The 14,111-nt window shown below is 36.0% G+C and overlaps 2 protein-coding genes, 1 long non-coding RNA gene and 1 pseudogene across 6 annotated transcripts; 3 read left to right on the plus strand and 1 right to left on the minus strand.

The window, feature by feature from the left end:
* Window positions 1–1,474: 1,474 nt before the first annotated feature.
* On the plus strand, window positions 1,475–4,090 carry LOC110421986 (uncharacterized). The gene is given in 6 exon segments (XM_021435726.2): window positions 1,475–1,847; window positions 2,577–2,951; window positions 2,954–3,013; window positions 3,016–3,183; window positions 3,186–3,446; window positions 3,695–4,090. Coding segments are annotated over 6 exon segments (963 nt in total). The 5' UTR covers window positions 1,475–1,780; the 3' UTR covers window positions 3,727–4,090.
* Window positions 4,072–7,007, plus strand: LOC149526860 (uncharacterized; annotated as a pseudogene). Its single transcript, XR_016351539.1, has 6 exons — window positions 4,072–4,110; window positions 5,717–5,800; window positions 6,309–6,404; window positions 6,510–6,585; window positions 6,684–6,775; window positions 6,916–7,007. The product of XR_016351539.1 is annotated as an uncharacterized LOC149526860 (transcript).
* LOC110421415 (uncharacterized) lies at window positions 6,916–9,774 on the plus strand. The gene is made up of 6 exons (XM_021435015.2): window positions 6,916–6,989; window positions 7,101–7,208; window positions 7,348–7,485; window positions 8,064–8,169; window positions 8,620–8,828; window positions 9,300–9,774. Exons 2-6 carry the CDS (start codon window positions 7,200–7,202, stop codon window positions 9,366–9,368), a joined length of 531 nt encoding a protein of 176 aa, XP_021290690.2. The 5' UTR covers window positions 6,916–6,989; window positions 7,101–7,199; the 3' UTR covers window positions 9,369–9,774.
* A 2,127-nt stretch (window positions 9,775–11,901) lies between these two features.
* LOC149526861 (uncharacterized) lies at window positions 11,902–14,111 on the minus strand. 3 transcript variants are annotated; one of them, XR_016351561.1, is made up of 2 exons: window positions 14,051–14,111; window positions 11,902–13,933 (listed from the first exon to the last, which is right to left on the minus strand). It is a non-coding gene; the product is annotated as an uncharacterized LOC149526861 (long non-coding RNA). The 3 variants fall into 3 exon arrangements; XR_016351560.1 differs by having other exon boundaries at window positions 11,902–13,941; XR_016351559.1 differs by having other exon boundaries at window positions 11,902–13,959.

Below are 14,111 nucleotides of genomic sequence, written 5' to 3' on the forward strand. Positions count from 1 at the left end.
AGTATTATCAAACTTTATTAATGCTTGTTCTTTTCATTTTTAGTAAGGATGACTCTTCCCTGATGTCATGGGGACATCAATCCACTCAAAAAGAAAATATTACGTCTATGATGATTCATTTTAGGTCATAGTAACAAAATATAATCATATTGTTAAATTCTTTCAAATTATACTAAACTTGGACTTAAATTCTGCTACGAATGGAAGACATTGCATTGTCGATATGGGCTAATGTAGTAATTTTTTGTCCAAGTCTATCAGGCCCGGTGCAAGTGAGCTGGGTTTATATTAAAGAAAGCAGGAAAGTGACAGATAAGCCGTGAAAGAATACTGTCTTCTTTTTGGGCCGATTGCTTACTTCAATCAACATAAGTTGGGCAACTTCTTTCTCGACCTTTTGGTTTGTTATTACTATTTGTTAAATGAATATTTATCTAATTTGTTTATTTTAAGTTAATTATTATATTTTTTATATTTAATTAATTTTTATATATTTTAATATTAAGTCAAATAAGTTATTGTACTTTTATTTTGAGCTAATAAATTTTTATAATTAAGGATTGACTTAATCAATATATCACTTGTTATTTTATATTATATAATGTTTATATAACATGTTGATATTTCATAATAAATGATTATATAGGATGATAATATAATAATGTGATATTTTTTACCTTTCAAATTAGTATCACATGGGAATAAAAATGATAAATGTTATTTTGATTAATAGTAATAAGTAAATAATTAGTTATAAAACTTATTTGACTCAAAATAAAAATATAAGGACTAGATTGAACATAATAAATAGATTTTATTCAATTTTTAAAATAGTTTAAAATTTTTTCTAAACATTATACCAAAAAGAAAAAGTCATAAAAAGACTCATTAGAAAGAAATGTTGATTTTAAACTAGTATAAAATATTTTCAAAGACTCTTTGTTATTTTAACATATCCATGCTCAATACTTCTTCCACATTTTAAATTCATCCAAGAATATGATATTGAATCTTCAAAATCAATGTGAAAATTTATGAATAAACATGATATATTGACATCGGATATAAATCTAAAATTATTAAACCAAATGCTCATGTGCTTAAATCTAGAATTCTATCCAAAAATTCCAATTTAATGGAAGGGACTTTATAGAGGGCCCGACAGGATATGTCCAAAATTGAACAAACAAGCTTTGCAGTTTGCACGGGCTTTTAACACAACACCCACCTCCATAGCGAAGAAACTCTGATTTTATATTAGTTTAATGAGTCTCCAGACTTCTCCCCTCCCCCATAAGTATTCCAACACAGACGAGTCATTCCAAGGACAAAGATTGCGAGAAAGAGAGAGCTTTGAGTAGAAAGCAAGCAAGACAAAAGGGCAACAAACACCTGGCTTTGATTTTTTCCCGATGTGAAGCAAGCATATATGCCAAATTTGCATGAACAAAAACAAAAACATTTTTAAGTGAGGAAAGAGGAATTTTGATCAGGGGCGGGTGAACAGCTTCCCTTAAACTACATCTTCTCTTAGGACCTTTTACCCCTTTTTAGTATTCTTCAGATTTACATTTCTAAGCAAAGTGACTACTTACAGCAACGTGAGCTGCTCAAGAATCAAATCTTTTATGGCCAACCCTGCCGCTTGTCCCCCGTCATTGCCTTGATTGCCCTCTATATACCTCCCTAAATCAGTCTTCTTCTCTTTGAGTGGTTTGGAGGTTGAAGCAAGTTAAGACAGCTTTGCCCTGGAGTTCTTTGGCATTGCTGAGGCTGAGCCATGGAAAGCAGGATTTGCATGTTCCTTCTTTATTCAACAATGGCGGCCACTATCTTCATGCATTGCGGTAAGCCGATTTCCGCTATTAAGTGAAATTCAGCTTGAATGATTCATCTCAGCATATATGTCGCATTTCACTTTGTAATTAGCTTTGATTCTCCTTCTCGGTTCTTCTCCCAATTGTGCACTGTTTAACTGGATAAACGACCTGACTGTGCAGATTCTGAAAATTTTAAAATGCTTTTTCTGTAAATTTTCTCCTCTTCACATTGAATAGGTTTACACCCAAAATTTTTAGAATTATTATATTAAGATTATCATCCTGTGTTTTATAATTGTTTTGCACATCAGATATTCCAATGTTGTTCCATGTACACTTGATTCCATGGTCTACACTACACCTCGGACTATCCCATGACATTGAATTGTGTGATTCCTTAGACACGAAGAGTTGTGTTACCATCAACTTTTATTTATTTAATCCATTTGTTTTTGCTGATGTGCCGTTTACTTTTACTTCTTTAGTCTCATAACGAGTCAAAAGGTTACATGGAATATACTAAGTTTGCTTTGTCACTAAGTTTCTGCTCAAGCCAATATAGCTTATCAAAACTGAGTTTTGCATTCAAATTCATGTAATTTATATCTTTCGATAAACAACATTTAATTATGTTGGAATGCATTACCCAACTGAAGGGAAATTAACCTTTAGTTGAAATGGAGCAGATCAGGGCAGAAACTTTTGCATTGTGATGATTAATTGCAAATCTCTAAGATTTTTTTCTCCTTTGGGCAGATGCAAGGAAATCAATGGGACTAATCAAAGATCCAAAACATTCAAGAAGTTCTGTCATAAAGCACACAAAGAAATCGCAACTTATGAGTAAGCTTATGAGTTTGGTCATTGAACAACCTACTGATACATCTAATACTCAACCTTATGGTGTAAGCTCACCATTTTCTTTGCCACCTTTTGATTCACTACCCCCTGTGAATTCCCCTCCTTATTGTGTTAACCCCCCTGTCACCCCCGGAACCCCTACTACAGTCCTTCCACCTCCTAGTGGAACCACACTCTCCCCACCATCTCCCTCTTACATCCTCCCTCCGGTTCTTCCAGGCCAAAGCCCACCACCAAGCTCAGGTGGTGGAGCTGTTCCAAGCCCGCCCCAATTCTCGGTCACCCGAATCCACCGGCAATATTTCCAGCCCCCCCACAAGCAATTCCAACACCCACATTTACATCCCAAGCCCATCGGGACCCGGGAGCCCACCTTATTATGAGCCTAGCCCACCATCCATAGTCTTGAGCCCACCATTCTTTGTTCCATCCCCATTCGGTTTTAATCCGAGTCCACCGGTGTTTCTACCACCGATTGTGTACCCTCCCCCCACGGTTCCACCACTCCCAATGTGGCTCCAAGCACGGCCTTGTGGTGCGTGGCTAAGCCCTCAGTGCCTGACCCTATTATTCAAGAAGCTATGAACTATGCATGTGGGTCTGGAGCAGATTGTGATTCGATTCAGCCCAGTGGGTCATGCTTCCAGCCTGACACCTTGTTTGCTCATGCTTCTTATGCTTTTAACAGCTACTGGCAAAAAACCAAGGTTGCAGGTGGTACATGTGAGTTTGGAGGCACGGCCATACTCGTTACAGTTGATCCAAGTGAGTTTGCCAATTGAAATTTTCAAGTACAAAACCTGCAATTAAAAACTATCTGAGTCTTTCAACATTGCTATGTTTCATTGATTAAGAATTTGTGGCTAGTTGCTAACATTAAATTCGACCCTAAGCCCTCCAAATAATAAAGAGAACTTGGCAAATTGCTTCTGATTTTGTAATAATTAAATTTCAGAATAAAATTCAAATGAAATTTTACTAACTTGTGTTAATTCTTTGTACTGTGCTAACAGGCTATGATGGTTGCCATTTTGAGTACCATTGATTGGTGATGATAGGGCCTTCCTCTTGGCAGCTCCAATACTCATCTCTCTTCCTTTTTGTTCCCCTTCTTGGATTATTCTTTTTTGTTCCTTTTTTCCCAATAAAGAATGTAGATTTTTCTTCATGTTTCCATGACCCACACATAAGTTTGTAAGTATAAGAGTCACGTCGTATATAATAGTTTCTTAGGTGATCCCATATAGATATAGCTTCTTTCTTTTCGATATTAGGTGCTTTGGCCTTTGAAATTTTCTATTGTAAATGGGATCCACCTCTCCCTTCATGATATGTATAATTTGCATTTGGAAACTCCTGAAATGTACGCGACACATCAATAAAATAGGAGATGACAATGTTCTCATTCACTTGCCTATTTGTTTATCAGGTTCTTTTGACCCTTACCTCCTCCTTTTCATTCACATACTTTGTTATTACTCTTTTCGCTTGGAGTTAATATATCTCATACTTATTCAAACTTTTATCCAATTTTTTGTTTTAGAAACGTGCAAGCTCATAAACTATTAATAACAAAATTTGATAGTATTTAATTTATTGATAATATATATAAATATTATACATTGATAATACATCAACTATAAATTAAAAAAAAAATCTAGTTATACAAATCTTTATTGGCATAGTATTTAAAAAAAATTCATAAGTTATTTACGAAAATTCAAATAAATCTTTATACTTCTATCGTATTCAGTTAAGTCTTTATATTATTATTTTGAGCAAAATAAGTTTTTGTATTTTTATTTTTATTTTAGGTAAATAAATTCTTATGACTAATGATTAACTTATTCAAAAATTATAATATTTTTATATCACATGATGCTATGTGACATGTTAAATATATTATATTGATATGAGATGACATGTTAATATATTATAATTGATGTATATGACATGCTAATTTGACATGTAATATGATTTTGTGACATTCTTTAACCTCCACATCATTGTCATGTCTTTATCATGTAGATATAAAATAATAAATCATATTTAGATTAATGATAATTAGTCAATCATTAATATGGTGGCTTATTTAATTCAATAAAATATCAAGACTTAATTTAATACAATAAAATAAAGACCTATTAAATTTTTAATAGTTTAGGGTTATTTGAGCCTTATACCATCTTATTTTTTTTCAAAATTTGAACATAAGAATTTCAAATTATAATTTCAATTTTTAATGATTGAGTTTGGAGGTATTGATTGAGATTCTTATTTATATTTCTTTAAGCAGAAATAATAATAAATATCAAAAATTGAGAGTCATATGTATTTTTTTTCAATTTAAACAATAATTTTATAATTTTTAATTTGAAACAAAATTTTATTAATATTTGACATATCTGTAACTATCCATTATAAAAGAAATCGAATTAATCTCGCACAACATCATGTTCAATAAATCGATAATTTTGTTTAATTAAAAGCTTTACTCTTGATTTCTCGCTTTCTTTTTTAGTTAATATGTTGAACAATAAAACTACCATTATCTTATTTTCTTGTATCAATATTTAAGAATCTCTCTATTATCCTTTTCTTTTAAAACAATTTATTCTAAATAGTAGAAAAAAAGAAGAAGCACTATTTACAGGTGCATATTATTGTGACTTCCAATCTCAGGAAACAAAAATTTTACAATCCTGGCCCAGAAGATCCCAACCCAATCATTAGCTCCACGAAAGGATCAAACGACGTCGCCCAGTGGGCACACAAAACAAAATCCGGTTCAAGTTCGTCCTCTGCCTTTCTCCTCTCCCCTCCCCTCTTCTGTCCCGTGATCGCGAAACACCACACAGATCGGACTCTTCTTTCTCTCGTCCATTCCTTACAATGAAGATTTTTCATCTCTTCCTAATTTTCACTTCTCTTTTCATTTCAAGGTTTGCTCTCTTGTTTCTATCTCTTTATATAATTAGATCTGATAGTGATAATTCTTTTCATTGATTCAATTTTTGCTGATTTTATTATCGTAGGCTGAACATACTGGATCCGTTTTCTTCATCGATAGTTCAACTCATCAATTTCTTCGCACTCAATCAACCAGCGATGTTGCTCAGGTATTTATTTATTTTCTCCTAATTCATTTCAGTAATTTGTAATCAGGTTTCATTTATTTATAATTTATGATGAACTTTCAGTATCAATAGATTGTGTGGATGGTTGCTTTTAGTTGGCTAGAAACTGTAAAGTTGGTTAATTTTGTTGCATTTAGCTGCTTTACTATGTGTAATAACTTTTCTTTTTTGAATTAGTTAATAATAAAGATTGCGGTTCTGATAACTGATATTATCGATTCACTGCAATGATTTTTAGATGATAAATCCCTTTGATTAGATATGATCAAGTGGATTTGGACCTACTTAGATTCACATTTGATAGTAGGAGAAGTATTTTGTCCACAACCCTTTTTTTTTTTTTCTTTTTGAAGTTTCGTTCTGCATGTTAAGATTGGAGTATCTTATGCTATTCATGCTTCTAAGTTTTTAGACGCATTTTGGTTCTTTTCTCTCACTTTCAGTGCCCCAACCCCTCCCCCCGGCCCCCTTCTATTTCTTACTTTAACAGTCGCAATCAATGCTGCTGTATGAAGTTGGTGCTGCTGTATCAGTCTTGCTTGGTTTTGCACCACCTACTATGCTTTCAGCTGCCGGTTCATCTAAGGTGTCTTTTTACTTATGAGTCCTGACTAATAAATCTTTTTCATTTCCTTTTGTTTTTGTTTTGTTCATAGAGCTTTTGTTTAATTGTGTTATTGCTGTTTTGCAGCTGAATGAGGTTCTCATTCCAAATCCATTTGATAGACCCCGTGCTGTTTTTCTGCTTGAAGTCACTGGAGTTGATGGTACCTGCACGCATCTCAATGTTTATTTTCTTTCTGTTTTCTTCTTCACTCAGTCCCCCATGCCCATTTTGTTTAAATGAATGTTTTTCGACCTCCAGATCCTCTTGTTGTAGACCCCAAGAATGCTCTCTTCAGCAATGCCTTGAAGAGTGTGTTGATCTTGGTTCAAGAGCAGACATTCAGCTTCCAGGTACCTGACCATTTGTCAAGATTTAAAAAAAAAACAGATGTGTAAACTGTCAGACTCTAGTCATGACTTTTTCATTGTGTTTAAGATTTTCCCCTTATTTATATTCATTAGGATTTGTTCATATTATGAATTTCTTGCAGATGAAGAGGAAGTCTCTGTGATTTCTTTGGATGAGCCTCTGGGAGATCACACTGAAGAAGAGATCAATGATTTTGTTAGTTTATTATTCTAGGCTTTAGCCGATATCTCTGTTGTTTGTAGTCCATTTGATTGCTTATTTGGGTCACACATGTGACAGTGACGGTGGTTTTATGTGTCTGTTTAGGCATCTTGGTTGGGTGGATTGTATGTTACTGATGCTACGAAACCTCTGCAAGGAGTCTTGACTATTCCCTTGGCAAATGGTGACAATGTGAATCTTCATATGTCAAAGGTATCATTCAGGAGCTAATATTTTATGTTCTGCTTTTTATGAACTGTTCTTGACTGACACTTTTATAGTAGTAGCAGTAGTATTTTGTCTTGAATTCTCAATTACCTCATTGAGAGCTTTAGGTGTCAATTTTTTGCAGAAAGTACACAGGGAATTTGCATCAAAACTGTTGGCTCTGTCCCACAATATAAGGAAAGCAATGAAGATGCATGAAGATTTGTCACAGACTTTGCACAGACCTGCTGAGTTAATAATGGGTTCTTTTGATGCAATTAAGGTACTAAACATACAGACTTGATCTGGCTAATACTAACTATTATTTGGTTTCTTAGATTGGTGTCTTGTCTGAAAATGTATTTGGAAACCATCATCTTTAAGTGGAAGGTTTCTTTTGTTGTCTTCATCTCACTTTCCATGATTAAAACTCTTGTAAATCCATTAATGAGGAAGAAAAGGGTTTATTTGAATTGCAGTTCTTTTTGTTAAAACTGAAATGTAACTACCCTTCTACGACATGTATGACATTTCTCCCTATTGACAAATACCATTCTCAAATGCCATGCTTGCTTGGCCTTGTAAAAATGTGTCATCTGTCTTCTTATCAAATGTGGGTGAGAAGACCTGCTTTGTATCTACGATAATGAAATATTAGTTTTGATGTTTGATATTGATTAAAACTCTCTAAGATTGTGTCTAATTATGGGCCTCAGGTTTAGAAAATGGTTAATTCATGTATCTAGTCATCTATCTTCATGCTATTGTAATGTTTGTACTGCTTTTTGTTTTGTTTTTCTTCCTCATCACTTAACCTCCTCCCTAATCCTTTTGATGTTAAAAAAAATATGTATATTACAGGCTATGCAGGAGCAGGATGACGCTGAGGGTATTGATAAACAAGGAGTGAGGCTTCTGCTTGCCACAATTTCCAAGATATTTGATTCATTGCAGACAGCTTATGAAGGTTGGTAACACATTGAACACTCCATTGTGGAAGGAAAATGACCTCCACTTTGCTAATTAATTAAGAGTGAGAAATATGCTGTTATTCCAGTTGTGTTCACCATTTATATGCTCTGTGTATACAAGTGCAAAGGCAGACAGTCTGCAACTTGTTTAAAGAAAATAATGATATATAATTTTATACATATGCATGTGCATGTGTGTGTGTATATATTTCGGTTTTTATTTTTATTTTTTCTATCATAGTTTCTTTAGCTACGTGAAAATAGACATGACAATATATGTGGAAGTCTCTATGCATTTATGCTGCTGATAGTATCCTCTAAATTTGCAGTGAATGCTTTTCATCTTGAGTTATTGACAGCATTTGTCTTTCTATTTCCCCCCATGCCCCTCCATCCAATCCCTTGCTGCCAATTTGTTTAACAAATCTAGTTGATGATTTGGGCAGGTCAAATTGTTGGAGCTATTGTCTTTAATGGGGTACCTCAGCCAGAATCAAAAACGTTGATGAATGTGATGTTTACCTCTCGTCCATCTCCGCGTTGGTTGGCAGAAACAAAAAGCTCTCAGAATATCACGGATGCTGCACAAGTGTTAGTTAGAAGGACCCTTGCTTGGGTAACTGGACTAGTTCTAGTCATTGCAACTCTTTTAGGGGTAAGATTTATTAAGTTGGATGCCTGATTTTACATGGTTTCTGCAGTGCTTTTTGACATTTCTGGTAATATTGAAATTTCCATGAAATCTATAGTTGCATTGCATAAAATCAGACAAATCCTAAGCCTTTTGACAAATGTGGAAAGTTCTTTTATCCCAGTTTTAAAACAATTGAAAAGCTCAGAAAAAGGTTTAACCAGATGTACACATTTACTTCTATGTTTTCCCCTCAGAGGTGTCAACTCTGTTGGAAAGGATTGAAAAAAATTCTCTATAGATTGTCAACTGCAAAGGTTTCGGTTTGTGTCTTCATTGTTCATATGCTGTTGACTGATTGAGGATTTCCCATGACTCTGTTCTTGTCATCTGGTTGGGTGTGGCTATAAGGCTGTTGAGTCTAATCAATTATATTTCTCTGTGCAAACTAGGGTATTTGATTATCCACTCTTGGTTTGTGTTTTTTAACTGCAGGTTTACTTCCTTCTCAATATGCCACTGACAAGGGACACACTTTTGTATTCTAATGTCAAGTTAGACTAAGCTGGAATAGGCCCAAGTACAATGAATATTTGAACTCTCAAAAGCAGCCCCAGTGTGATTTATCCTTTATTACCAGGCAATTCACGGTCATCTTATTACCTTCTATGAAGCTGTTGGTGTAGGATAGGTTAATCTGGACAGCCAGCAATTTTTTTTTTCCTTAGGCTTTAGTAGCTTATATCAAGTAGAAATTGTACTATCAAAAGGTTGGGGTTCCTTGGCAAGGGTGAGTGCTATTGGGCAAAGAAGATTGAGCTTTACGATTGTATCCATCTGGTGGTAAAGGATTAGTTTCGGTTATCTATTTGATTTCAACTAGATTTTGGCTTGTGTTAATGTATGTTTTGTCATTTCATGTGCTGATAATTGTATTTCGAAATTCTGAATAATGAAAATTTCTCATCAATCATGGAACATTGTTGTACAAAAATGAGCGTTTGTAATCCAACATTTTGTTGTAGCTCCTTTCCTGGTAATAAAGCTTTTCTTTGCCATTAGAAATTTTAGAGAACAAAAGGAGCAAGCGGCTACAATGTGAAAAAATAAAATAAAATAAAATAAAGGATTGCCATCTTCCTCACGCCAGTGGTAGCTGGCTAAATAATAAATTTAAGATGATAGATTATTGAATAAAGCAAAGAGAGTGGATAAATCAATTTTAATAAATTATTAACTAAAAACATACTTGTAATATTTATGGGTGTCACTCATTAAATAGTTATTTATTTTAGTATATTAGCATTAAGACAATTAGATTAAACCCCACCTTGATGATGGGTACTTGCGTATTTTCATTTTGGCTAAAACGGGTACTTTGTCTATGTAATTCACTGTTCTTTTTACACTTGCCATTCTTGAGTTGGATTTCCAGTCCTATTTGTGCCAAATTACACAGGAGCCATTACCACCAACTTCCTCACTTCCATCTCAGTTAGGGTTTCTCCAGGTTTGAAGGTTTATGTTTCTTGTTTTTTTACTTGTTTCTCCTCTCGTCATTCATGGCTCAAGAGAAAAACTTCTTTGCTCTCTTGACCGACCAAGAATCCGAAGATGTATCAAAGCTCATTGATAGCCTGAAAGTGGAAGAGCCCTCGAAGCCGGATGCCTTGGATAACAAGAAAGAGCAAAAGCCAACGCACAAGTTTCAGAATATGGATCCTCGAAAGATGCTGGGCAAACGTATTATCCTTCCCAGGCATGTTTTGAGATCTTTCCTTGGTCTTAGGAAGGAAAAGAAGGAAGAGCAAAAGCCTGAAGGAAACAGCAACGCAAAAGAACCAGGAGAAAAAGAAGGCGAGATTAAGGCTTCAAGTGCAACCAACAACAATGGACAACAACCAAGCAGTGGAAACGGTGCAAATGCCAAGATAGAATGCAAGAACTATCCTGATAATCACCATAATCATGGTTATCATCACGGTCAGAGAGGCTATGGAGTTGGCAATGGGTATCAGGGTAACTATAGGAATTACAGCTATGGAGGTGGTGATGGATATCGGGAAAATTATGGCACTCCTCCTGGGTATCAGGTGAATAATAATGGTGGTTACCGTGGTGGTAGGCGGAGTATAAGAGGAAAGGGATTTCAACAAAGGAGGAAATTTTATGAGGAGCAAGCTCTTGCTTATGCTAATAATCATCTACATCAACAAGAATTTGATTTTGGAAAAGAAGATCTACAATATTACGGTGGTTATAGAGGTCAAGGCCATCAAGGATATTACAGGCGTGACGGAGGTGAATGCTATAACAATGGAAAGGTTTACTGTGAAGTGGATGGTGACAATGAATATAACAATGATAATAGCAAGAATGACAATATTGCTGTTGTGGCTAACGAGGGGCAAGAAGCTGCTGCGTCTAAGAGTGGCCACAGTGAGGAAGGAAATGGTGATTATCATGGTGACAAGAAGTCCGAAATGATGGAGAGAAAGAGCAAGGGATTTGAAGATAAATCTGTGATCAAGGCTGAAGAGAAAGAGAAAGTGAATGATGGGAAGAAGTTAATGACTCTTAAAGAGTATGAAGAGTCTCTTCTTGAAAAGAAGAAACCTGTGGAAGCACTGAAGAAGGACGTGGGGAGAAAAGTTATGGCAGATAAGGAATTCGGGTCGATGCAAATGATTGGGAAAAAGAAAGAGGAGAAGAAATATGAGACAAAGAGGAAAGATACTTGTCACAGCCTCGAGGAAGAGAACGTAATTCGCAAGTCAATGAGCCTTAACGAATTCCTAAAACCAGCTGAGGGAAGGGAGAAGAATAAGCAGCAACATGGTGATAGAGCCCATGGGCAGAGACCTTATGGCAGAGGCTATTATGATCAGAGGAATTATGGAAGGCAAGAATGGAAAATGCCTTTGTATGGTGGCTGTAGGCCCTATAATAGAGGGAGAGGCGATGATTATAGTCCTCAGATTGAGGACCTTAGCCAGTTCCCTGTGCTGGGAAGAAATGGGACTGCATAAATTCCTTGTTATAGCTTTACTTGGGTTGGCATGTAGAACAATGAAGTTTCCTAGATGAACATATCAGGTGCTGTAGAATCAAATGAATTTTTCTTTTTGGAAAGATTGGAGTTTCATTGCAACGAGGGATGGGAAAATCCCCTTCAAAAAACATCAGAAAAGAACCAGTGACTTGTGGGCTATACCTGGGCACAAAAAGCAGGTATATTCCCCAAATCTTAACCACAACTATACACACAAACCTGCTATACAAAAATTGAACAAGTATGCACTTCCCATAACTGATACATGCACAATCCTGTCTATACAAACCGCATCAAGTCATGGCAGCAGAACAAAATGGAAACCAACCCTTCCTATCCTTAAAACCACAAAAACTTTTAACAGACAATCAAGTAGCACAAAAATTATCAATTCAAGAGCTGAACATCAGCCACCTGGTCACAGATCGCAAGATATTCAATACTTCTCTAGCAAAAGTTTTCCTCACCAGTTCCATATGTCCGCAGAAGATCCTGCTGCCTATTAACCCTTTCTCTAACCAACTTATCAGCAACTTTTTTTTGATATTTCATTGTATAAACTCTCGAGGGAGGCAGAAATATTCCCCTGAGCTAAAACAAAGCAAGTTGATCCTGATCTGTTATGCTCTGAAGTGGGGATACATCATAGGGTCATCTCAGCCATAACTGTACATTTGACAAAAGATTCCATCTTCCTAAATAAAGCCTAGAATTCCAGCATCCTCTCATGACTATCATACCCTTTTAACACAAGGTCAAAGTGACCCTGCCCAGCATATGAACAAAATAACATCCCATGTCCCTCAAAATAATTTTTTCAAGAACCTGGATTCCTTCCTCACTTTAACAGTGACACCAAAGGTTAAGGGCTATTCCAGCACAGTCACTGGGTCCTCTGTGCGTTGAACCCCAGCTTTCGCAAGTCGATCTGCCAGTTTGTTATTCTCTCTAAAAGTGTGCCTCACCTCCCATCTTCTTACATCATTTTTCAATCGTTCAATATGAAGAACCCACTTTCTTAATCTCCAGGATGCTTCTGCAAGTTTGTTCACCCATTTAACAGCATTACATGAGTCCCTCTCAATTATCAGACTGTGTGATTGATTCCATTTGGATGCAATAAACAATAAAAAAGCTTCTCGAATTGCTCTAATTTGAGCAAGGTTTGAATCCTCTATGCCTATAGCTTTTGAGAAAATGATCTTAACATGTTCGTGTTCATCCCTCATCATTCCCCCAATCCCAGCCTCTCCTGGGCTTCCTTTGGCTGCCCCGTCAACATTGACCTTCATCTCCCCGTGTTGGTTTGCACCACCCCTCAACCTTCCTACCATTTTCCTCGTTTGATAAATTAGCGCCAAATTGGGTGAACCTGTAGGTGTCCAGAATCTCACCATACTTCATAGGCCACTTCGTTTTGATCCAGGACGCATGGGTCGAATCCCAAGCTATGCCTTTGAACACAACTTCATTCCTCTGCAACCATACAAACCATGAAACTGCGTAAAAAGCCATTTTCCAGATCTGTCTCTCTCCTTTTGTTATTGCCGCCTCATTCCATATGTTGAAAAAATTCATTACATTACCAGGGACCACCCAACATGCTCCCCAATCTTCACTCCATTTTGCCCAGACCTTCCATACCTCTGGACAGTGAAGAAATAAATGCCTCACAGTCTCGTGCTCCTTGTGACACAGAACACATCCAGCTGCCTCATTGTTAATTAATCCTCTTCGTAGTAGTTCGTACTTGATTGCCACCTTTTCATGGATTACCTGCCAACAAAACACTTCAATTTGATACGGTGCTAGATTTGACCATATTCTCTTCCATACACCGTCATTGCTCCTACCATTTGTGAGTCTTTGCTTGCACAAAAATTTAATTGTGTAATGGCCAAAAGCAGTACCTTTCCAAGCAAGAGAATCCTTTAATTTTCTGCTTAGATGGTATTGTTCAATGCATTCTTTCAGTTGATTCAATTGGTCTTCCTCCCACCCAGGGTTGGCCTCCTTAATTGCACCTCCCACACCCATACCTCCTCCTCCCATCTGCCAAACTCCTAGATGTATCCATCTTTATTTCTTGCAAAGGCAAAGATTCTGAGATAAAGCTCTTTTTATTTATATATAATAAAAAGATAAATAATAATAAAAAAATTAACAATGAATTAACGAGGATAACAGCACATACAAGTATCATAGGGATTATTGACAGTGAAGCAAAATCCATGAGCATCTTGTCTACTGCACGA

Source organism: Theobroma umbraticum, unplaced genomic scaffold (assembly GCF_002168275.2).
Source record: "Theobroma umbraticum cultivar Fairchild unplaced genomic scaffold, ASM216827v3 scaffold_130.0, whole genome shotgun sequence".
Classification (NCBI taxonomy): Eukaryota; Viridiplantae; Streptophyta; class Magnoliopsida; order Malvales; family Malvaceae; genus Theobroma; species Theobroma umbraticum.